The 26,217-nt window shown below is 38.9% G+C and overlaps 1 protein-coding gene across 4 annotated transcripts; it reads right to left on the bottom strand.

The window, feature by feature from the left end:
• Positions 1-1,145: 1,145 nt before the first annotated feature.
• LOC143866811 (uncharacterized) lies at positions 1,146-25,993 on the bottom strand. 4 transcript variants are annotated; one of them, XM_077376005.1, is made up of 7 exons: positions 25,845-25,984; positions 23,120-23,509; positions 22,787-22,943; positions 9,030-9,074; positions 4,566-4,731; positions 1,885-2,255; positions 1,146-1,714 (listed from the first exon to the last, which is right to left on the bottom strand). In XM_077376005.1, the coding sequence occupies exons 2-7, from the start codon at positions 23,505-23,507 to the stop codon at positions 1,396-1,398; spliced, it is 1,446 nt and encodes a 481-aa protein (XP_077232120.1). In that variant the 5' UTR covers positions 23,508-23,509; positions 25,845-25,984; the 3' UTR covers positions 1,146-1,395. The 4 variants fall into 4 exon arrangements, with proteins under 4 accessions (XP_077232120.1, XP_077232121.1, XP_077232118.1 ...); XM_077376006.1 differs by having other exon boundaries at positions 1,147-1,714; positions 23,120-23,501; positions 25,867-25,993; XM_077376003.1 differs by having other exon boundaries at positions 1,148-1,714; positions 23,120-23,501; positions 25,845-25,992.
• Positions 25,994-26,217: the final 224 nt, after the last annotated feature.

The following is a 26,217-nucleotide window of genomic DNA, read 5'->3' as shown; positions in this document are numbered from 1 at the left end:
GAACGCCGAACCCCTAAACCCTAAACCCCAAAACCTGAAACCCGAAACCCGAAATCTGAAACCCCAAACACCTAAACCCTAAACCGAAAACCCGAAACCCTGAACCCCAAACCCTAAACCCCAAACCCTAAACCCTAAACATTAAACACTAAACCCCTAAACCCTAATCCCGAAACCCTTAAACCCTAAACCCGAACGCCGAACCCCGAAACCCTAAACCCTAAACCCCAAAACCTGAAACCCGAAACCCGAAACCCCTAACCCTGAAACCCTAACCCCTAAACCCTACCCCTAAACCCGAAACCCGCAACCATAAACCCTAACCCCGAAACCCTAAACCCGAAACCCTAAACCCTAAACCCCAAACCCCAAACCCCAAACCCTAAACCCTAACCCCCTATCCCTCTAACCCTAAACCCCAAACCCCAAAACCCAAAACCCAAACCCAAACCCCAAAAGCCCCAAAACCACGAAACCTCAAAATCCCAAAACCCCAACCAAAAACCCCCAAAACCCTAAACCCCAAATCCCAAATCCCAAAATCCTAAACCCTAATCCCTAATCCCTAAATCCTAAACCCTAAACATCTTGAGAGTGTACTGTTGGTGGCAGTAGCTCCAGCATTGGGTTTCTATATTCTCTATTTTTTTTTCTCATCTCTTCTAAAGAAAACCTCTGATCTGTAAAAAAAAAAATTCCAATTTAGACAATTGGAGTTTTTATTTTTGATCGTACAATTAAATTGAAGGGTTAGGGTTGCTTCGTGTGGGATTTTTGGGTCCCGGCCTAGCATGTGGATTTGTGAAAGTTTGGTTGTTTCCTAAACCTAATCAAAAGTAAAAGCATTAGGGGGCACCTTCGACAAGGGCATGTGAATGTGAATGTTATATCTTCATCCTTACTGCATCGTCCACAGCTAAACCACCCATTTCAATTAGATCACCGGCTCACAAGACAATTCTACAGAATAGAATATGACGCATTGTGATGAGCTTTAGACTATTACCATTATGAATATGATCTTTGGAGGAACACTTCTTAGGTGATGCCCTCTCAATTCTCTCCCTCTCCCGCCATCCGTGCCCTTTTTACCACTTAGTAAACTATTTTTCTATGGGAGAAACTTTTATTGCTGTCGAACATGACCTAAAACATTGTTTGCCCCATATATGTTGGTGGATTTCTTTTGTTTTCTTGCACTTTCTTTTCTGTTACCTCGAAAATTTCCACTTCTCCAAACGAAGAGAAATAGTAACATATGCAACAGTTCGGTGATATATGTCCTTCACTTTATAACTCCTTGGTGAACCCACTGCTTAGTTGGGTGAGATTGTTTTCCTCCTCCCATAAACAAAAAGTGGAATCCATGGCATGGATATGAAAAAGACAGAAATTTCAAGCAATATTATGTAATCCAATGTGTATGTCAGAAGATATGGAGATGAGAAGTGGGAGGGTGTGATGCCATAATGCTTTGAAGACTCGTTTCTGGTGAGCTTTCACCGATTGAGAGGGTCTGCTGCAGTTATACCTAATATCAAATATGTGGATCATGGGATCTGCTGAGCCTGATGTGATGTACAAACCATCAGGAGACCATGCCTGATTTATCAGAGCCGATTGTGATTCGCTCGCTTCTTGCTTCCAACCAAATGCATGAATCTCCGTTTGCCTTAGCCTGATATCGAACAGCCGGAGTTGCTTCTCAGGAGTGCTGAAAATGGAAAACCTTGGTCAGCAAAAGCTCAAGGAACCTTGGCTGAAAATTGTATTTAGGTAACTGAACAGTGTATTTAGGCTTGGGCTTCAGGACAAAACAATGTGCAAGGATAGGATATGATTGACAAAATAACATGAGAACAAAGGTTATATAGGCCTGCTCACCCTGTTTGCACCATGAAAAGGTTGAAGCCAGATGGATTAGGCAGAACGCTCATGCATTTGCTTTCAATTTGGTGTTTGTAATCTGCTCTTCCAGCTTGTAAATCAAATCCAATAATTCTTTTATCTGCACCAGCGGATATTATCATATGCTTTTGCTGCATACCAGCAACCCCCATAACGGCTGAAGAATGCAAGTTTCTGTGCAACGGCTTTGGTTTCCATAAGTTTTCACCATCGTTCTCATTCCAAAGTACCACAGCATGGTCGCTCCCACCAGTTGCAAAACATTGATCCGCCCAGGGCATGAAAATTATACTGTTTATAATACCCTTGAGATGAGATTTTCCTTCCAAGAAAGTAACTCTGTTCTGCTAACACAATCATCTTAGAATCAACTTTAATGTTGCATACAAGTCAATATCACTTTTCCATATAGAAGACAATAAACTAGAGTGGAAGAGTATGTTTGTGTGTGCATAAAGCCCATATAGAATCATGATTTTATGGCAAATTCAAATGACTAATGGCATTCAAGATGCAGCAATTAGATGCACAGATTAAAGAGGTGGAGAAACAATCTTATGGGTCCCGTAAAAAAGCAGTACACATTGAGAAAATATGTCTACACTCAAAACATGCTATCCAATTCAAACATGCACGAAAAGGCCAGGCTTCTACAAAATAAGGAGACACGAGGCATAAACTTCTCAAATATCATCTGCCAGAGTTGTAACTTGCAAGACAACAATGAGGCCTATGCCATTGCATTGGTTTGCTGAAGCTCAAATGGCATCTGTCAATGTTTGCATTGCACTGATTTGTATTAAAAAAATGCATTAGTTTGTGCATGATGATGTTTGACTAAAGTCATATGGAAGAGGGCTGAAAGTGATATTTCATCATATAAATAAGTGCTTATCTGGATGTTTTATGAATACCATCACCTATTTAGGAGGCAAATATTTCCAAGCTTATAAGTGAAAGAGACATGCCTCAACCGTGATTTTTCTTTGGAACTTTACCAACACGGCAACACCAGTCTATCCTTGGAAAGTCAACACTTGGAGCTAGATGGAACCATTTACAACATTCATAGCTCTCCCTTCGAATTTCTGGTTTCATGCATATGTCATTTGGTATTCGAGCCTCTTTACAAGTGAGCCTCATTCTCCGAAGGAAATTTCAGTGGATTCTAACCCAAATGCAGCTATCTTCAGAGTTCATAAAGTTATCTCTTATTAGTTGAATTTCTAGTGCTTGTTAATTTTGGACTACTTGACTGGTTCTTCCAATTTATCCTAAAGTGCTTATATTTTTGTCATAGTTTCTGAATACATTTGGAAGTGGAATTTGACAAGTTTCTTGTATCTTGGGTGGGTTGGATAATGTGGACAGCCCCCACATCTAGTATAAATATAGAAATGTACCCTACTAAAATGGAACTAAAAATAGAAATAAAGCCTAGTTACTAGTTGCTCCAACAAAGGTAAAACATAATCAAACGAGTTGCATCACATTATTCAATAACTATTTTCCAAGCAAAGCTTTATTTCTAAGACATTTTGATTTCAAAGCGCGCCCCCCCCGCTTCAGATTGGCACACAATTTTCCCATTTCACAAGGTGCTTTTTTTTCCCCAAGTTCCTTTCCCTCCCACAGGAAGACTCGTTCAATTTTCACATCCCCTTGGCACCATTGTCCATCAAAGACCATGAACGTTTGTGGGTGGTTTTGTGTGTGTGTGTGTGTGTGTGTGTGTGTGTGTTTGTGCTTTTAGGGGTTGGGGGGTAGACACAAAAGCCACACCATGGACACCACCAAATGGATGGCCAAGGGCCCCTAGAGAAGCAGCAAAAGAAGTCAAATGAAGGACTCCATCTGCTCCTCAAGTTTACAACAACACACCCAAATCCAAACGACCCTACCTGACCTTCTCTAATAGCAATCAACCACCCAACTATCCTTTACACAAGCTATCCTATGGAGCATGGGATATTATAGCAAGGGGATGAATGACCTAACCATCATGTCTTCTCAAAATTGAACACACTCCCCATTTGCAGTCTTGAAATGTCCTGAAATCTCTTGATTTTCCGGATTTTCTGGGCACTCATTGGCGGATTGTCAAGGTGTTGTTTTGAGGAGACGAAATTGCACAAACCAGCTCCGAAGGTTTTCAGTGCCATGGCAATCTTCGAGGTGGAAGAAGAGGATAGTCGATGTGCTGTTTTGATGATACAAAATCTGTCATTTTCAGAGGTGGAAGAAGAGGATCATCACAGTGAGAGAGAGAGAGAGTTTCCTCCTTTTCCTCTCAAATTAGGAGAAAAATAAACGGGGTGAAATTGGATTTCATGTCAGCCGACAAGGCGTCGACAAGAAACATTACGATTATCGAAAAACAATTTTCCAAACCCATCATCAACTGCTTTTCAGGGGAATAATGATTTTTTTTCACTCTACTTTCCTAGTTTTCCCAGTTTTTTGTGCATCGAAACAGACCTAGAGCGAATTCTAAGTCAAAATCCTAACCATGTCAACCGATAACAATTGTTAAATACTGATCCATACCAATTTTGCTCAAAACCACTACACCTACTAATTCATAGACTTTGATCCATAGTTTATAGTGACATGCATAATCTAGTGAATAACCCGAGAAAATAAATAAGCCTTCTTACTTGCTGTGATGAATTGAGATTTAGGATTGAGATCTGGGAATCACCACCATCAGCAGTATACACAGAAAAAAGACTATCTCCTTGTGGATGCCAGGTCACATCCTCAGGCCATCTCCTCTGCTTTGGAGAGACACAATCTGCGGTACTAAGTAATGAGGCACTAGATCTGCAATATCAGAAAATATTAATGACACCTTACATTGAGAACATAATATTTACGAGGGAATTATCAAATTTGAAATAGCATCAGAGAATTAAAACAAAGATTTGTTTTCTTCTGGTAGAGGGAATAAACAATCGGCATTAAATACACCACCTCACATGACTGCATTAAGAAGATAATCCAATACACGTCCTCTAGGATCCATTATCTACTGCATTGCCACTTGCTTCACAGAAGTACGTTTTGAAACAGATCCAAGGATCCTGGTTTTCTAGTATTTTAATTAAACTAAAAGACGAAGTGTTGTAAGACACTATTTTCACATTATACTTCTCTGCAAATATAAATTTATATAGGGAGTTCGACTATAAGTTGTTCTCATGTCTCAACAGTTCCACATTTTGTGATTATTAGGATGATATATATCCAATGTGAGGCATGTCTCAACCGTTCCACATTTTGTGATTCTTAGGATGATATATCATTATATCCAATGTGTGGAATACACTTAATATATGCCCTTTTTGTTATTTATGTCACTATTTTGTTTAATCAAAAAATTTTAACTGCTACACAGCCACAGAATGTATGGATATAGGAAACCCACCATGACAGAAAGGTCACAGGTCCAAATAACGTGCTCCTATAACTACATTTTCATAAGAAAAAAATAGATCCGAGCTTTCAATGTAAGCTATTTAAAGCACTTTAATAAAAAAGAAAACAAAAAAAAGGAGCCACGACTAAAGGAAAAGAAATCCCTAAATTTTAGGGAACAAATAACTCTCGCGAAGGAAGAAGTGAGTCATCCACTTTTCAAAAAAAGAGAAAGTTGTGTAACTCCCCACAAAAGGGGAAGTGGAGATCGTGAAGGAGTGAGGTGGCAGTTGCCAACTACTTCAAGAGAGTTCTATAAATAGAGGTAAGATCGTTTAGAAAATGATCGGATCTTTTTTATGAGAGAAAGAGCTACGCGAAAGAAGAAAAAGAAGAAAGAGAAGAAAGAAAGGTAAGAAGGATTACTGACTTAACTGTTTTCTTCTTTCTTTCTTTTTGCAAATTTTCTCCGGAGAAGAAGACATTTCTCTTTCATGAGAAGGATGAAGAAAATCCCTTTAGAATCTCATCCAAAGACCTTTCTAAATGTTCCTTTAGGATCTCTTCTCAGAGACTCCCTAAAGGGAGAAGACATTTCTCTTCCAAGAGAGAGATGATAGAGATGAAGGTTCCCCAAAAGGAAGACGAAAGAAAATCCCTTTAGAATCTCTTTCCAGAAACTCTCTAAAGGTTCATTTAGGATCTCTTCCCAGAGACTCCCTAAAAGGAGAAGATCTTTCTCCTCTAGGAGAAATATGTTAAAGATGAAGTAGGACTGCAACAGGGTCGGGTTGGGCTGGGCTTTTCAAAAACCCTAGATCCCATTATCTAGCCCTGGCCCGCCCTGACCCTGAGTCAAGGCCTAAGAAACCTCAACCCAATGCCCACCCTGCAAGGCTCAGCCTAGCCCTGATTGGGCCGGACCGGGCCGAGCTGGCCCTGATTGACCCTAGTGAAGAATGGGTGCATGGAATTCCTTCCTACAAGTTAAAATAAATGGGCATTAGTTAGAGATTGAGAAGGTATAAATGAAACGTATCGTGCTTAAACTTTCCAAACCAGAGATTACAAGAAGAAGATTTCAGATAAATGAAGGTGCTATGGCAAGGTTGTAGTAGAAGTGAATAGCCATCAGATAGTGCCAAGAGTAAATTGTACCATTCCACAAAACCAAGGCAAGAAAATTCAATTAATTTCCATACGTCATGAACATCAGAAACACTATGCCTCGTGCAAAAATGCAACAAGAATTCAACAAAACTCATAGAAAATGATATTATCAGGATGCTATAAACATAAACAAGGCCCCAACTCATCCCCAGGTAAGAGAAAGTGTATGAATGAAGAAGTCAGAATTCAAAAGTCAACAATAATCTCAATGAAGTTCCAGAAGTTCAAAAAATTATTCTGACAAGATCAGAACTAGATCCACCACAAATATACATATACCCCCCCACCCACCCACACACATACATATACATATGTAGGCTTCATCTATTGTGTGAAATGGGCATTAGCAATGACACAACCTATATCACAAATGTTGTTATCGGGAATTTCTCGACAAGGGAAAATCTCAGGATATATTAATTGTTATTATTTTTCGGGTTTATATCGGGAAATAAACGGTAAAAATAAAATTATTTAAAAATATATAAAAATATTAAATTTAATAAAAAATATAAAATAAAATTATCGTAAAAATATCGGGATATTATCGGGATATTTTATGATGAAAACGAAAATATCGCTATATTTTTAAAATCTCAGGATTAATTCGGGATTTTGTCGGTTTATCAAAATCTCACGATAAAAACGCTATATTTTAAAAATATCGGAGATATTTGTGACATAGGACACAACTACAACTTCTACCTTAGAGCACATGATGAATTGACTCCCAGAAATCAATCACAAGTGAATTTGACATGATTTTAGGTATGCCCAAATGCCAAGCTGATGCAATTCAGAGAGAGAGAGAGAGAAGCCTCAAAACACCCATTCCTATCTCCCTTAGAATGGATAGACAAAATAAAAGGAGAAAGGCCTGGAAATAGGCCTTCATATGATGACATCATCCTGTAATGATAACACTAGCAACGGGTTTATGAGTGGACGTTTAGAGTAGGGAAAATGCCCTTAAATTTATTGTAATTGTCTTGTAGAGATAAAGTTCCGTTTTTCAAAGTTAAGATTTTAAAAATAAATGTGGTTAGCTACTAGAATTATCAAAAAAACAAAACCATTAAAACAGATACTAACCAAGATTGCTGACTCCTAAGGGAGAAAAGAAGTTTTATAGTATGTCTTTTATGGGTCCAATTTAGTGTGTTTGGATTTCTAAATTAGAAATATGTTAACTCTAATTTTGATATTAACCCTTCTTTAACTAATATTTGTTGTTACCCCCCACCCTTTTTCACCTCCCTTGCAAAACATAAAAGCCCCAATATCATATCCATGGTAATCTATTGGTCTCTCTTTTTCATTGCATATTGGAGACTGAAGAGAACTAAACGAAAACCACAATTATCTTATTGCAAATTAGTAATTTTATAAGTACGTCTCCGGGTGTGACCCCGTTTCTAGATTTTTAGCAGTTTCCCCGTAGGAGGTATCTGTGTCAACAATCGACATGTGAAATCCGTGTCCGCGGATCATAGCTTACAACAATTAATAACCAAGATCGTTGAATGGAGAAAACAACCTAATCCCAAGGTGTTATTGAATAGCAAAACAGTCACCGACACCGTCACGGATAAGACAACAAACATGCAGTGATACAAAACTTGAAAATGCCATTTTGCCCACTCTGAAAGAGAAAGAACGAGAAGTGTGTGAACAAATTCATTCTGGAACGAGCCCTGCTCAACTCACTCATTTTATACAAGGTATTAGAGAGTATTAATTGCCAAATAAGTGGTCCTTCCGCCCCTCTACCCCTAACCATGTGGCACTTTTGTCCAGCTCTTTATCCTTGCCCTACCCACATTTCTGATGCACCAGGTTTTGTACCTATCTGTGTGGCAAGAAAGAAACCCAACAACCTCTTATTTGGCTGCCTGCATCTGCCATTACTGTTGCTGCTACTATCACACCAAAATCCATGGCTGCAACGACCACCACGATGAATTCCACTACACTTCATATGTACTTACATACAGTATGTACTTAGATATAGTACGTACTTTGAATAACATTAGCATTCCCTTGTATGTACTTTGAACAACATTTCTTAAGAAGCTACTCTTACATCTTATATCACTAGATTATTACATTAAGCATTAGAAATGAGACTATAAATTATCAGCATAGAAACAATGTTGGTACATGATCTAAGCAATAAGATATAAGAGATTGTAAATTAATGGGGAATTAATTATAAGAGCCCCAATTGTAGATAATTATGCTTGACATGTTCGCAAATACTTGCAATCATTCACTTGATATTCCAATCATATTGACAGTCTACAAAGTGGTTAGCACCTCAATTGTTTCCTGAATTTTGCTTAAAAAGAATAAGTTCTAGTATTTTGTAGATAATGCACTATTACCTATTTACACTCTTACTACTTAATTTCTTCTCAAAAAGAAAAAAAAAAAGAAAGACAGTCTCGCTACAAAAAGGCTAAGTTAGTTGTGGTGCTTAGTAGATTTAAAAACAGTATAGTTTAGAAATTTAGTGGAAGGGTTAAGCAACACACCCTTTGCCCTGTAATTGCCATAAGTTCACGACACCATCCAATGCACTGCAAAAAAAAGGCTATAATTAATGACATGCAAGACAAAGTCATTCACAAAAAGCATACATATCTACAGAGTCTTAGAGAAAAAGCACGAATCAAAATCTAAAGTCACATTTCTTACCCCCATGCACGATCATATTTATATTGTTGATAAAGACAATCATGTAAAAGGAACTTAAAGATACATCAAGATTGTATTTTAAGTGTCTTCTACACCAACATAGCATTTTAAGTGTCTACCACCAGTTCCCATCTTCATGGTGTATATTTAGTGCAAAAGATTCCCTTTCACTCTCTTAAGAATGTGACAACATATCTCTTCTAAGGTTATATTGGAGGGTGACTCGCCCAATGTCATTGGCTGGTTAAAGGGTAAAAAGACGTATCCTTCGAGATTTGCTTGTTGGATGGATGAGATTAGAGACCACATTGTTAGGTTGGAGATTTCTTTTCAGCATGTGAAGAGGTCCACTAATGTTGAGGCGGAAAGACTGGCTAGGGAAGGAGTTGCCCTGTTTGATTATCTCCCTCCTTGATAGTTTCACCGTTTTCCTTTTTTCTTTCTTCCATCTCTTTTCCCTGACTTCCTTGGTCCGGTTTGTACAATCCCTTCTTTTTATCAATGATATTTTACCATTCAAAAAAAAAAATGACAGGAGCAGGTTTTTAATTTCAAAATTCTTAAAACTGGCACGTGCAAGTTTTACACTTCATAGTGATGGCACATTCTCTTCTTTCTATTTTTTATTTTGTAAGGACGACTGCCAATGAAGAAAAGAAAAGATTACAAAGGGGGAAGAGGCTGCCCTGTTGTTATTTATTTTGTAAGGGTATCACATCTTTCCAAGCCATTCTTCTAGGATGATGAGCAATGTATTTTGAGTTCAGATATTTATAGAAAGGCCTAGTCGAGAAATCATCATTAGACTCCTAGATCCAACATTTGTTTGTTTATTTATTTGGATAAAGTTTAGAGAAGAGGACCTTGGATGAGGAAAGTGGAAAGAATAGGAGTCGTGATAGGTCTGTTCAGTTGCCATTGGTGGTCGGAAAAGAAAAGGAAAGAAATGATGTGGCAAAAAAGAAAAGAAGGGGGAAAGAAATAAAAAAGAACAGAAAAAAGATTGTGTTTACTTGATCATGGAAAAAAAGAAACCGACTCTTCTTCTTGGCTGCAACCATGGAGGATAGTCTCTGTCGGAGAAGAAAGGGGCAAGTTCCAACCGAAGAAGAAAGGGATAAGTTCCTTCCATGGCAGAAACCCTTTAGCCCTTCTTCTTCCTTGAGCACCAGCAGGAGGTGTGGAAGAACCAGAGAGAACGGCAGCGGGATAGGGCCGCTCGCCGCGACTACGAGCATTCAACTATTCGACCTAAGGTTTCGGGAACTAGGATTTCGGCATGGCTACTAAGGGGACCTTGAAAAAACTCCAGAATATTCATAAAGGTTCTACCATTCAAAAAAATTATTCAGAAAGATCCTCCTACATCCTGCAGGATCTCAATTTCTCCATGACAGAAGTTCTCGCGGAGACTGCAACGAAACAAGTCGGGAAGACAACGGATTCTTGGGCTGCTTCTTGAAGAGTAGGAGAGGCAAATCTGTGGAAGAAAGAAGAAGACTGAGGGGTGAAACCCGTAGAAGAAGACACAAAAGCCAAATCAGAGGGTTGGTCCATTCTAGAAATAATCTCAAGAAAGAGCTGCTCAACCTGATCTCTGAAGAATCGGTAAAAGTTTCAATTCCACTCGACCTTGTTAACGCACTTTATCATATCAAACACTTTGCAAAATATGTTCTTGAAGATTCAATAGAAGAGTATTTGTCACATGAGGGCTCGCTATTCGGCCATCTATCTTCCTAGAGGTTAATAGTAGTACCTTTATCAATGGAAAGCTATGATTTGTGGACACGGACGCGAGTGTCGCATGCCGACACAGAGGACACGGCAAACTCCCAAAATTTAGAAACGGAGACACAGCTAAAATAGAAAGTACATACAATCATGATTTGTGGCTACGAATTCGTGTGCCGAGTTTCAACATGGATACGAGGTATCTGATATGGAAACCCTTAAAAATCTAGAAATAGTGCACACTCATACACGTGTATATACATATAAAGTTACTAACACTTTTTGCAGTACATTTAAAAGTGTCTAAAGGAGTGTCGACACGTCTGGACACATGTGTCAATAATAAATCCAAAGTGTCGGCCAAATCATAGATGGAAAGTATAACTCCTTCAAGGAAATTCTCCACAATCGAAGTGATCGATTGCCACACTATCAAACCTTTACCTTTGGGTAAGTTTTAGGCAATCCAAGGGGACATTTGACTATCAAACATCACCTGACCAACTACTTTCTCCAGTTGGTTAGTAACCTACCTCTTCCGCTTTCAGGCAAGGGTAGCTCTGAAGGGAGAGTTGAGCGGAACCAGGCATAAGGAGCTTCAATCGCTATTGATAGTTCACCTGCTAGGGCGCTTCGCTCTCTCCGTTTACACGGTACATTCCCTAAAATAAATCAGAAAGTGACGTTCACTTGCTGGGAGAAAAGTCTCCCCGAGTCCTTCCTCCTTGGTTCAAGTCATTTGAATAAGAAAGAAATGAATAGGGGCGACTTCACTTAACTTAACTGAACGTCGACTTATCTGTCACATAAAACTTCTATCAATAGTCAATACTAAGGTATATACAAGGTTTTAAATTTCGGTTTCGGTTTCGGACCTCAAGGAAATGGAAATATTTCGGTTTCGGTGGAAATCATGTAAAATCATGGAAATGCATGGAAACATATCCAAATGATGGAATTTTAAAATGAAACTTCAGGCAATGCTCAAACAAGCATAAATATACACTTAGAAACCATCACATAAGCAAGAGAGTCATCCATAATTGTTTAAGAATGTGAACATCTTGTGAGATGAGCTCATGTCTTAAAAAACAGTCCCCTATTTTCTACTTGGACCGCCCCTTATAGTGTAGGAGATGTCATTAATACACTAATGGGGGCTGTCCCAATTGAAAAACAAGCGCAGGTATAACCCTTAATGGTAATTTTTGTTTTTTCATTTAGTGAAATCATATCAGCACAACCATGTATTAACGGTTGAATGGATAAAACACTTGCAGTGGTTGTGGTAATATCACTTCCCATCCCCTTTTTTATTTGGGACAACCCCCTCTAGTTTTAAACAATAGTAATAAATACACTTGGGGGGCTGTCCCAAGTAAAAAAGGGACATATGGTTGTGGTGTTATCATTTCCCATCCGCTTTTTTTACTTGGGACAGCCCCTTCTAGTTTTAAACAATAGCAATAAATACACTGGAGGGGACTGTTCCAAGTAAAAAAGGGGGCATATGGTTGTGGTGTTATCATTTTCCATCCCCATTTTTTTACTCGGGACAGCCCCTCTAGTATTAAACAAAAGTAATAAATATTCATTGGAGTGGGCTGCCCCAAGTAAACAAGGGGGTTGTCCCAGTTACAGTAATAAATTTGGTGATTTTTTAAGAGATATGTACGCCCCTTTTTTTAACTTGGGACAGCCCTTTTTTGTGTATATATGACCACTCTTTTACAGTAGAGGGGCTATCCCAGTTAAAACAGGGTGGATACAATCATTATAGTTAAGATATAATCAGATCAATGTCACATGGCTTTGGGCAGAGAGATTCTGACGAAACACAAGCTGTGTATTTGATTTTTTTGATTTTTGTGGCTTGCATTAAATGGTGTAAATCATTTTTTTCATTATTTTAAATATCAAATTGCTTTGGGCAGAGATCTCTGGCGAAAAGCAGCCTATTTTTGTTAATTTTGTTTGACTTTTGTGGCATGCATTGAATGATGTAAATCATTTTTTCCTTATTTTATATATCAAATGGCTTTGGGCAGAGATCTCTGACGAAAAACAACCTATTTTTTTAATTTTGTTGACTTTTGTGGCTGCATTTCAGTACTCCAAATTTACATTTCGGTTGAAATTACTGGATTCAACGAAATTTCGGCCGACACAATGTAATATTTCGAATCCATGTACTTTCGGTGTCGGACTTGACCGAAACCGATACATTTCGGCCGAAATTTAAAACCATGGGTATATAAATAGTTTATCTCCGATTGCCAAGGTACGAATTCCAATTCAAGCGCCGTCTCAACAAGCAAAGAAAACTTCATTCCTCTGACTCATATACCTTACTCTGCTTTCAGTCGAGTGTCTATCACCACGACGACTATTGTGTCTAAAGACCCTCTCCTTTCAGTCGAGCTAAAGACTCTTCCGCTGGTAAAGGTCTCCCCTTTCAGTTGAGCTAAAGACTCTTCTGCTGGTAAAGGTCTCCCCTTTCAGTCGAGCTAAGGTTATGGAAGAACTTAGTCGAAGAAAGTGAGATGTTGGTTATGAACGTCCGTTGTGGAGACTACTAAGGAAAGGTAGTAGGTTGAACTAGCCAAGGCTAAAGAGCGAAGCCCCAACTCTCTCCTAATGTCGAGCATAAGTGGTGAAGCCTTCAAGCTCCATATGGTGACCCTAGAACTCACTCTGCCTCTCGATCAACAGGGAACTGGAAATGAAATGAAATCAAAAGCTTAGATGCTAATCTCAAGAATCAAGGGGAGAAGTCAGGCTTAGATACCTAAGGCATTAGAAATATTAATACCCGAAACTAGCAACCTTGAAGAGAAGGGAAACATAAATTATTAGAAGCTTGCAACTAGAAGCGACTCGAGATCACTAATACCAGCGCCCCACCTAACCCCAGGAATAAGGAAGGGCCAAATAGAAGGGGAAAAGAAAGGCGCCCACTATTAATGGAATGATTAGAAGCTTGCGCAATAAAGGCTATTTCTATCTCTTATATTCGATACAACCGAATAAATAGGGGTGCAACTCGGGTGGGTCGGGTTCGGGTTGAGGCCGACCCGAGCAACCATTTACTCAACCCGAACCCGACCCGACCCGACCCGAGTTCCAACCCGACCTGAGCAACCCTTTTTGCCAACCCGAACCCGACCCAACCTGAGTTCAACCCGACCCAACCCGAGATTTTAACCTTAAAAACTAAAAAAATTATAAAAAATTTCAGGTTGAACTCGGGTCGGGTTGCCCAAGCCCTCAACCCAAACCCAACCCGAACTCAACTCGGGTTGAGAAAACCCAACCCGAACCCGAACCTGAACCTGACTTGAACTCAACCCAACCCGAGTTTTTTCCGGGTTGACCCGCCGGGTTCGGGTTGAGCCCGCCTGAGTTGCACCCCTACGAATAAACCCTAGTACTCGGGTTCGGCTGGCTATTCATCAAGGGATGGCATGGGATCTTCGCCCACCTCCCGATAGATTTGGACCACTATTCATTATATTGAAGGGGCAACTACCAACCAGAACAGCATTATTGGTGCGGTATGCTTAGTAATCTCCGCTTCCATGAACTTCTTGTCCTAGACCCAGACCCTTACCTAATAGGCCTAGACCTTGAGGATTCCCTTTCATCTGTGGATAGATTACCCACGAACGAAAGGTGGTTATAACGAACAACCGAGAAGAATCAGAGCCACGCCGCCCAATCATTTCAGAAATCACTACTCTTCGAAATTGCCAAAAAACATTTGTCTACTCTATGTTTCTGCATGAGACAAGTAATTTCTATTCCATGAGACAAGTTTTCTTTCCACTCTATCCAGTATCCACTACCACAGACCATAGACAAAGAAGGGGAGATGGCCAAAAGAAGACCAAGGCAAGTGATCACAAGAGTATCAATCCTACATCCAAGGGTACCGCTTATAAAAGAAGATATTGAATTGTCAACATTGACGCCTATAAGAGAGCTTTTCAAAATGTTGATCTTCAGCCCTGAAATAGCCTCAAACCAACTCAAAATGGCTCTTTTAGTCTTGATATCTTAACTTCGGTAAAGCAATTTTGATGAGTTAGTGAAGAGGACAAGGAAAGAAATGTTTTTGCTCTTGGTTTTAAAGTGGTACGAGCCTTCCATTATGTGGTGGGAGACCCAAGAAACGGCTTTGGGATCCTGCCATTGACAGAATGGAAGAGTAGATTTCATCCTGGAAGAGAAATTTGTTGTCCTTAGGAAAACGAATACTCAAGCCGACCCCAACTAGTTTGGGACAAAGGCTTAGTTGAGTTGAGTTGAGTTGAGTTGAGGAGAAAGAATACTCAACTCAATTCAACTAAGCCTTGTCCCAAACTAGTTGGAGTCCGCTAATGAATCCTTCAGAAAATTTTCATGAAGAAGGTGAAAGAATCTACCCGGCTCAAATTGACTAAGTCTAATCCTAACACTAGTTGGGTTCGTCTACATTGATCATTTTCTTCCATTCTCTCCTATCCAAGGTCATGTTCTCTGTTATGTTCCTAGCCATCAAGTCTTTCCACACTGTTTCTACGCAAGTTGTTTCGGTCTGCCCTTGTCCCAAACTAGTTGGAGTCCGCTAATGAATCCTTCAGAAAATTTTCATGAAGAAGGTGAAAGAATCTACCCGGCTCAAATTGACTAAGTCTAATCCTAACACTAGTTGGGTTCGTCTACATTGATCATTTTCTTCCATTCTCTCCTATCCAAGGTCATGTTCTCTGTTATGTTCCTAGCCATCAAGTCTTTCCACACTGTTTCTACGCAAGTTGTTTCGGTCTGCCCCTACCTCTTTTTACTCCATCAACTTGGCACGAGTCACTTCTTCTCACTGCAGCATCCAAAGGCCTACGTTGGATATGCCCAAACCATCTTAAGCGGTGCTCTCTCATCTTCTCCTCATTTGGTGCCACCCCATCTAAGCATTCGCATCTCCTCTACACCCATCTTCTGCACATGCTGCTTCTTAGTGGCCCAACATTCTGAGCCGTACAGCATGGCTGGCCTCACAGCTGTCTTATAAAACTTTCCCTTCAACTTGGTAGGAATTTTACGGTTGCACATCACTCTTGAAGCATGCTTCGACTTCAACAACCTGCTCTTATTCTGTGATTAACATCTTCTTCAATCTCCCCGTCCTTCTGTAGGATTGAACCAAGATAGCGAAAGATATCCCTCTTAGGTACCTCCTGATTGATTGTCTCTTTTCAAATGCCTGGTTGGGGCCATCAAGTGCACTCAACCTTGTTAGATGGGAGGAGGTTTGTCAGCCAATAGGAGTAGATTTCAACTTGTTAGGTGGGAGGAGGTTTGTCAGCCAAAGAATGGTGGAGGCTTGATATCTGATATCTATATGTCATGAACAGAGTGCTTTTGGGCAAGGTACTGTGGAAGTTTGGGGAGGAAAGGTCTCATCTTTGGACTAGATGATTTAAGTGACGTATAGAGCAGGTTTTGGTGGCTGCAATTCATTTGATAATTACAGAAATTTGGATGTCACAGTTTAGAGAGTATCCTAAAATCTAAATTTCCTTTACAAAGAGGAATTCGGTACAGGGTGTCCAAGGGAGATGAAGTTCAGTTTTGGCTTGATCCTTAGGGGCTGTTTGGATACGCGGATTTTAGAAACCAGGTTTTTAGTTTGAAATCAGTGCAGGCTGGTGTGTGCTGTCCTGGCAGCATTTCTTGGATTTTAAGCAAGAAAATCAGGTTTTAAAAATCTCTCGTGCAACCTGAGATTTCTAAAACCAGGAAAATGGGAGGATCTTCTACTCTCTTGCTGATGGAAAGAAGGGAGAGAAGTCAAAAATGAGTCAAAAACGACGGCTGGTCCACTTCTTCTCTTGTCTCTAACCCTCTTTTCTAACCCTCTTTTACACTGTTTTCAAAGTAAAAACCTGGTTTCTAAAATCCGAGTATCCAAATGGCCCCTTAGTGTAATGAGATGCCATTGAAAGATTTCTTCCCCGAACTTCATGTTGTGGTGAATAATAAAGAGATCAATGTGAAAGATTCCTTCAGCTTTGAAGATGGTAGGGTGAATTGGAAGATTGTTTTTAGAGAAATTTCTTCAACAGAGGGGCTTGAAAGGGTGTTGTTGTTGATGGAGACACTGGAAACGACATAAATCAGAAGGGATGGCAAGGATAAGAGAATTTGGATACTGGCCCGAGATGGGATTTTCTCAGTCTGTTCTTTCTACCAGTCTTGTGTCGGCAGCACCTACCTCGTCAGCTTACAAGATTTAGAGAATTCTTGCCCCACCAAGAGTGTGCTTTTGATTGGACTGCTTTTTTGAACAAGATTTTGATGGTCGATCACTTGCACAGTCGAAACATTATTAGAGTAGACCATTGCGCTCTTTCCATCAGGCGGGGGAGAATGATGATCATATTTACATTCATTATTATAGGGTTACTAGCAAGATCTTTACCTTCATTCTAAACTTGTTTGGTATTGCTTGGGTTTTTCCAAACAAATTATCCAAGCTCTTCGATGAATGGATATTTGCCCCTCGGCCTATGGGAGGTAGGGCAATTGTTTTGAAAATCTTATGATTTTTTTTTTTTGAATGGCAAAATGGGATTCAAATTAAATCCTATGAATTCGATCTGAATCCCACGATTGAATCTTGCAATTTTTTATGGAGTCTTACAATTCAATCATAAATCGTATGATTCATACAATTCATGCGATTTATCCTAATTAAGTTCTATATAAAAGAAAATAGGACTTTCTTTCAAAAGACCCTCTTCCCTTCTACGTTAGAAGAAACCTTCGAAAACCCTCTCTTGAGAAGGAAGGCGACATAGGAGGAGTTCGAATGAATCGAACCAGTTTGAACCAGTCGAGCACAATGCATATTCCTGAGGGAATTACTCACATCGAGGAGGGAAGGGGGTATAATGAGGACAACATTAACGATTTACCAATTTTTTATAATTGATATTTTTCATTTGTTGTTTGAGACTCTGAGAATTGATATGATCATGTGTCTTTTATTAGTTTCAAGATTATTATCGAATGTGCATGGGTTTGGATGGAAGATAAATTATTAGTATTTTCTAATGATAAAAATAAATGATTAATATGTGACAAGTTTGTTACAGACCAAACGTATTAGGGTATTAAATAAATGAATGATTCGAATAATATTATGCTCTAGTTTTTTTCATTATATATATAAGATTGGTACGCTCAAGCGTACAATCCTTTTCTTCATATATATATATATATATATATATATATATATATATATATATATATATAAGAAAAAGTCGGCCAAAAAACAATGGGGGTCCACATTAATTGGGTGATGCAAACCACATTTGATGGGCCCTTACATTGATAGGGTGTGCCCGAAAAATAAGCTCCATAGCATCATCCTAACCCTTCGATTTGTAGAGGTTAAAATGGACGGGTTATAAACCTCCACAAACATGTCCATTTTTTACCTCCACAATTCGAAGGGTTAGGATGATCCTATGGGACTGATTTTCGGGGCACACCCTATGTACGTGAGGCCCAATCAAATGAATGCTCTGGATCACCCAAAAAATGTGGGCCCACTGTGTTTCTGGCCGACTGAGCAGATAACATTCATCTGATTGATCTAAGCCCTATATATATATATATAGAGGAAAGTGTTTCTAGTCGGCCGACTAGAGATCATTCTCTAGTCCGCCACCCAAAAACACATGGGTCCCACATATTTGGTGGTGATCTAAAGCATTCATTTGATAGGCCTCATCATAGATAGGATGTCCACAAAAATTCAACTTCATAGGATCTTCTTAACCCTTCGATTTGTGGAGTTAAAAAATGGACAAATTTGTGGCGGTTTATAGCCGTCCATTTTAAGCTCCACAAATCATAGGGTTGGGATGATCCTATGAAGCTAATTTCTTGTGGTCACCGTCTCTATGTCAGGCCCCATCAAATGAATGCTTTGCATCACCCAAATATGTGGGACCCATGTGTTTTTGGGTGGCGGACTAGAGAATGATCTCTAGTCGGCCGGACTAGAAACACTTTCCTCATATATATATATATATATATATATATATATATATATATATATATATATAATGTGGGCCCAAAACGCAGTTCGTTCGTACGTGGTACAGGAACGGGTACGGGGTATGATGGTAGCCCGGTATGCAGTACGATGAGGGTATGCTATGTTGGTTCGCTATTCGGGGTCGTGGGTCAGTTCGGAGTGCTAATTCAAACTCTCTCTCTCTCTCTCTCTCTCTCTCTCTCTATATATATATATATATATATATATATATATAGAGAGAGAGAGAGAGAGAGTGTGTGAGAGTTTGAATTAGCACTCCAAACTGACCCGCGACCCCGAATAGCGAACCAACATAGCATACCCTCATCGCACCATTTTTTTTGTGCGCTTAAGTTGTTATAGCGCCTCCCATTCGTTTAAATGTTTAGGTCCCGCTTAAGCGCACCAATGGGAGGTGTTATAACAACTTAAGCGCACCAAAAAAATGGTGCGCTTAAGCTCACCAACAGTATATATATATATATGAATGCTAAGATCGAGCAGGTAACCAACTGCTTGTATATAGCCGAGCTCTCATAGGTCCACTTGTAACTCTAAATTAGGAAAAGCAATCGGAAACGATAAATCTGCCCCCTTTTTTCCCGCTGAACTCTCTCAACCGGTTAAACGGTAACACACACTCTCTCTCTCTCTCTCTCTCTCTCTCTCTCTCTCTCTGACCGAAAAGCGTTGTTTCTTAACCCTTCTTTCTCTCCCTTCCTCTTCTCCAAATTTCTGGTCTTCTTCTTCTCTTAGACAGTATGCAATAGATCCCCATTTCATGATCTTATAAGAACAATCATGGAGAATCAAAGTAAGTTCTTCAACTCAATCAATATATTCTTCTTGGAGGAATGGATTCTTGAGGCTCTTGGGTTTGTCTCCTTCGCCTCTTGGGTTTGCTGTTTTCATGGTGCATCTGGGGACCATTGCAAATATTATTAGAAATGGTATCAACTACATCAGTAGTTTTGGAGCTACTATTATTTTCAACAACGACAAGGTCTGAGATGATCATTGGATTTTCTCGGTTAACCTTTGTTTGAACTTGATTGAAGAAAGAGGGATTTTCTTTTTTTCCTTTTTCTATTATGTAGAAAGATCTCTATCTGTGCATTGCTGTTTGATTAAAGCGGGAGAGGGGGGGTTCCTAAAAAAATGAATAGTAGAAAAGGTGGAGAGAGACATAGGTAGGAGATGAAATGATGGCTATGGACTTTTCACAGGCGTGGGGATTGAGGGGACGAGGACAAGAGAGAAGCACAAGTTGGGTTAAGAAGGGTTAACAAAGAATGCTCATCGGTAAGGAGAGAGAGAGAGAGAGAGAGAGAGAGAGAGAGAGAGAGAGAGGAATCTTTTGACGAGTTGAGAGCGTTGAACGGAAAAGAGGGAGCTGATTTATTGTTTTGGATTACGTTTCTTTACACATGGACCTATGAGCATTCAGGTGTCTACAAGCGGCTGGTTACCCGTTTGATCTTAGCATTCCTCATATATATATTATATATACATAATATTTTACAAGAATATTATTCCATAGTATACACTACATACATTTAATACACAAAATATAAAAACTTCATGTATGTCATACATATTTTTTCATAAAGAAAGTTCTCATTGGAATATATGAATATCCTTCCATAGTCCATACTACATCCATTTAATAAATAAAATAAAACCTCATGTATGCCCTACATTTTTTTTTTTCAAAAAGAAAGCTCTAGTTCTAATCTAACCCAAAATATGTAAGATTTGTAGCTCTCTCTCTCTCTCTCTCTCTCTCTCTCTCTCTCTCTCTCTCTCTCTCTCTCTCTCTCTCTCTCTCTCCCTTAGTCTATATGCATCTCTCTCTTTCTCTCCCGTGGGTCTCCGCGGGTCGTCATTTTTTGTGATCCGGGTCGCTAGCAAACCTCGTTTGGGATCGTGCGACCCCGGATCGCGGGTCGGAGGGCCGATGGCGAATCCGGTAACTATGTGGGGGCCCAGTATATTTTAAGCTGACGAAGTAGATAAGTTATCTAATCGATCGTGTGTGTATTTGTGTGTGAATGGATCTAACAATTTACTCTAGTTTTTTATAATATCTATATATAAATCAAAATGAATCTTGCCATTCAAAAGAAATCTGAATGAATCTTACGATTTACGATATGACCCCACTACAATTTACCGATTCCGAATTTCAAAACATTGGAAAGGTCTATCTAAAGTTTGGCTCTTCTTGTCGTTAACTGGGCAATCAGGGAAAAAAAAGAAATGGGGGCATTTTCAAAGGAGTGAATGCTATTTGCCATAAAGTTGTTTTGTTGATCGATTATCTAGCCAGTACTCTTCCACACACACACACACACACACCAAAAAAAAACGGTATCCTAATCAGAATTTTAACGTATTCAGTATGGGAAACCCATGCCCAGCAGGAGTGAGTGGCCTTTTCGAAGATGAGAATGGGATTACTAAGTGGGCTTTGTCTCCCCCATCAGCGAGGGCGCTAATGAGGCTGAAGTCCACGCTCTTTTAAATGAATTTCGTTTTTCGGACTCGACGGACCTTAACAATCGATTGTGGAACAATGATTTCAATGTTATTAGATGGATGAATAGCAAGGATCTCTTCCCATAGATATTTGTTGATATGATTGAAGATATTTTGGCCTAGATCAACAATTATTCCATGGCTTTTCAACACGTTTGGGATTGGGGGAATCGTTCAGTAAATCATCAAGCTGGTAAGATTAAATTGGAGATTTTTTATTTTCTCCCCCTTGAGGCTGTATTTTTTCCGGCATTTTGTTGTTTTTTTTTTTTTTTGTGCCTTGGCATGTCTTTTGACCATCTTGATCCCTCGGGCTTTCCCCTTTTGATAAAATTTTTATACTAAAAAAAAAAAAGAATAAAAGAAATGTGGAGAAAGATAGGGAGATATAATAATGGTCGAACTTCGTTGATTGATCCAATAGAGCAAAAGCTATTTAAACACATTATGAGCAACATGAAGTCAAATGACTAAAAATGCCTTTAAGAACTAATAAGTTCAAATAATGGCATCTAACATTACATTCCTACAGATCCATCTTGTATCAATCAGGCAGCAATGTATTTCCCCACCAAACCAATCTACATTGGAGGATCAATATATCAAGATTCAATGTCGTTTTGTGAAAAACTGTGTAGATTGGACCACTCTATTCGTGAGGCCTAAAAGTCGTTTGGCTACTAGCATTGCTCACTAAAGCTCTTGCCGATACAGGTTGGAACATAACAAGAAAGTAGGTACGATTGGCATTTATACACCAACTTCAGAAGTGATATGAAATCATTATACACGGTTGATATTTTAGGGGTTAACAGTCATTTATCAGTTATGTACCTTTTTCTCCTTTTGCCCCTAACTAAATAACATTTGATGTAACTCGTGTAGGTTCTTTATATAATAGTGATTTAACCTAATTTGGAATGATTTAACACTAATCAATCACATTTCTCTTCAACATGTGTGACTTTCTAGGGTAATAAAGCTTACAAACCCCACGTGTGGGCCTTTGAGGCAGCATCAAGTGTGGGCCTTCGGACTCTAATCAAGTCATGAGGCACTGAAGTTGACCTTCCAATATCCACTAATAACAGTGACTAGAAAGCAGCTATTGTGAAACATCAATTCATGCATGTAACAAATCCTTGTATCCGTTTTCTCAAAAAATGATTAAAACTAGGGCAGTTAACAGTCTGATAATAAAATCTGAAACATTATTTCCCCAACAGAAAAGGTTACCTTGTCACGAAAAGCCGATCATTAATTGGATTTAAGGCGAGACTTCTCAACTTCTTCTTGTGCTGACTAGAGATGTGGGCACCCTGATGGAAACGGATTATGCATGGTGATGAACATTTACGTATCAATGGAATCAAATCCTTATGTTCTTTCTGTTCTGCAGCTCTCAAAAGCAATTATAACAGCATTAAATCCTATAAAAGCCTACCATTTGATAAGAACATGTTATATGAGTAAAACATGACAAAAATAATACCAGGCACAACAAAAATGAACCATTGAAAGTTGAATAATGACAGCAGCATTAGCTCATCCAGTGGCAAAAAAAATTACCAAACTTCCTTTTAGTCACTTTGTCTTGCAATTCCATGGTTTCAGGCTCAGAAAAGGGTCTACGAGATGCATTTCCTTTCTGCTTTCCTTCACTGCTAGATTGACTAGCAGGGGCAACTGACGTTTTCATAAAAGCCTCTGACAATTTCACGGGTGGCGCAATTTTGGGGTTGACTGCAGGAATCAGAAGTTGAGGTCTACTTTGGGTATGCGTTTGAGAAGGATTATCTTCAATGTGGATAAGGCTAGCTGATTTATGTTCCACTTTAACATTACCAACACCATTGGTCATAGTCTTTGAAGATCCCGCTACATTATGTCGCGATCGAAGACGGGCCAGTTGAGATTCCGAATCGCGCAATCTCCTCTCAGCTTCTTGCAGCTGCATATCTTTTCCAAGCACACAATCAGTAATCACTTCAAAATATGAGTATCTGGACTAATGCAAGAGTATCCATCGAGCTGAAAGGAAGAATAAGATGAAGAGAAAAAAGAGAAGAAAAGCAAGAAGAGAAAATGAAAAGAGCAGAGTGAGTTTTTTGAACGAGTCAATTGAGTGGAAATAAAGTCCCACTAATCACAAAAATGGTAGGCCAGGTAATTATGATAATATAATTTTTTAATAATTTTTAAATATAACTTTTGGATCAAGTAAAAGTGGTTCTGGTGAACCATGCCAAAGAAAACATGAAAAATGTGTTTTGGTACATGACTAGGAAATATTTCCGAATTGAGATTTTTTTTTAAAGATCTGAAATAGGTTTATTTTGATTTTTTATTTTTTTATTTTTTTTTGAATGGTAGGTGTCTTTTGATTGTGTTAGGCATTTAGGCAACTTAAGACAGATTTATATTATAGGAACTGCCGACCCCAACTAGTTTGGGACAAAGGCTTAGTTGAGTTGAGTTGAGTTGCGTTGAGTTGAGTAAGATGGGATTGAACCACCAACCTCAGGTTGAAGAACAACGCCTAAACCAATTGAGCTAGAGACTCAACCCCAATGAGTTATGTTTTGGAGCAGCAACATGTAACTCACTTTCGAACCTATTTTGGTTGATCTAATACATAAGTTAAGATTTGATAGGTTGATCTATGGGCTAAAATTGAGCCTAAGACAATGTTACTATAAAGTATTGGAGTTTGAGCTCATATACATAGACAGATACATACATAGATACATATATGTATGGATGTGTGTGTATATGAATATATTTATACACTATTTCAAAAGAAAAATGAATATATTTATACATTTATACGTGTGTACTCATAATTCGTTAAGGTTTATGAACTTTGTTTTTGGGTTGTAATAGTTTACTCTCTTTCGATGTAATACAAGGTTCATATGGTGTTATACTACTCATAAAATATTCTAGTAAGTTATCTGGATCTCTTTGCAACTTTTAGGCCTTGTCCTTTTAGATTTTGACAACCGATTGTGAGTCCAAAACCAATTATTGGACTCAAAATTAGATTATTTAATCACATATGAATTCAAAATGACTGCCAAAAGATTTTATTTGCTTGTCACTCCAATTCAAAAGAATTTTCACGCATTACAAACTAAATTGCATGAAAGATCACAAGTAAAATCCATGTGTGCCCACTACAAATGCAACAATGTATCCATTGAACATTTGTGGAATAACACATGATAGCTATTTTTATGTATTTAGTGTGACATTTTCTTCCCCTTTAACGATTCTCATTTGATTTCAAAAAGGGAAATAAGAAGTTCATGACTAACTTTGGTAGCACCATGGTCAACCCCTGGTCAAACATTTTAGGAGTAAGGAGTCACATTGAAGCACTCGATTACAGAGATAAAACTGCTTAGGAGTTGCGGATATACTACTAACATCCGATAACGAAAGAATATAGTTAGATCAAGTAAGCCTTAACACATAGCGGGGGAGGGGACTGTCCTCTTTCTCAGAAGTTTTATCTTGTTTGACAAGCCATCAGAAGCATTTTAATACTAATAAATTACTCTGAAAATATAAATTAATCAACTAATACTCTGTCTTTATAAGTTATATTATGATTTGGATTGGCAAAGCCCGAGTTTAGAATTCCTCAGACCAATTTTTTATTTACGAGTTCAGGTTTCATCAGATCTAGCTCCCAAGTTAAAATCACACTTTTCTGTTAAAGAATTTGTTTGAAAACTGTTTGCAACTGCTTGAAAGAAAATATTGGGCACTGAATCAATAAAGCCAGTTATTGATCTCAGACCCTAGGGACCACGTCACCTCGCCTCGCCTCGGCCTCTCATCCCTCCCCTCCCTCTCTCTCTCTAGAGCAGATTCATTAATTTAATATACACCTAGCACGGGAACTCTATTGATATGGAAAGTATAAATAGTTTCTCTAAAGTAAACAATGGAGAGATTATGGAAAATATACCGACTTTGGCATGATGATAGTAGATGGTTGGTGGGGGACGGCAATATTAAATTTTGGGAAGATAAGTGCTTTAAAAAGACTATCTCTATAACTTTGCAATAGAGGAGGATAATACTCGGCATGACCTTCTAGTAAAGGATGCAATTATTGCTTACAACCTTCCCATGAATATTTTGTACACCAAATCAACCGCTTTATTTGGGATCAGGTTTGGAGGAATCGTTAACAATCTTTTTTGTTGATAGTAATGACTTGGGTGTGGAAGTATGAAATTATAAAAGAGCAATTTGCACATTCATCAATGAATAGGAAAAGCACCTGAGATTTATAATACGTTAACCTCTTGTTGAGATGATCGACTTCTTTAGTCCGGTGCTCAATGAGAGCCTTCATTTTCCCTCGATGATGATTCCTCTTCCACCTTGGCCTTCTTCAACACCGGGTTCATCGCTCTCACTAGGGCAATAATCCCTAATAAAAGAAGGGACTTTTATTTTTATGCGGGAGATTTTATATGGTGTGTGTGCGCGCGTGAAGTCCAGTATCTTTTCAGAGTTTACAGTCTGTAGGGCCCACTTCAAAGGATGATCCAAACCTTTCATTTGTTGGTCCACAACGTATATAGGCTCAGAGTTAACGTTGTTGTGGCCCAACAAATGATCGGTTTGGATCAACTTTTGAGGCAAAATGT

Source organism: Tasmannia lanceolata, unplaced genomic scaffold (assembly GCF_043159265.1).
Source record: "Tasmannia lanceolata isolate RefF3 unplaced genomic scaffold, GAP_Taslan_0.1 ptg000151c, whole genome shotgun sequence".
NCBI lineage: Eukaryota > Viridiplantae > Streptophyta > Magnoliopsida > Canellales > Winteraceae > Tasmannia > Tasmannia lanceolata.
The sequence above is the reverse complement of the archived record's forward strand: the minus strand, read 5'-3'. Positions and strand labels throughout refer to the sequence as shown.

Bases quoted from the DNA above. Each gene is read 5' to 3' on its own strand.
- LOC143866811 (XM_077376003.1), bottom strand. From the start codon at position 25,919: ATGAAGGCTCTCATTGAGCACCGGACTAAAGAAGTCGATCATCTCAAC. The intron at 23,502-25,844 runs GTGCTTTTCCTA...AAAGATATGCAG, and splicing joins TAACGTATTATAAATCTCAG to CTGCAAGAAGCTGAGAGGAG. The intron at 22,944-23,119 runs GTAATTTTTTTT...TGAGAGCTGCAG, and splicing joins AGTGACTAAAAGGAAGTTTG to AACAGAAAGAACATAAGGAT.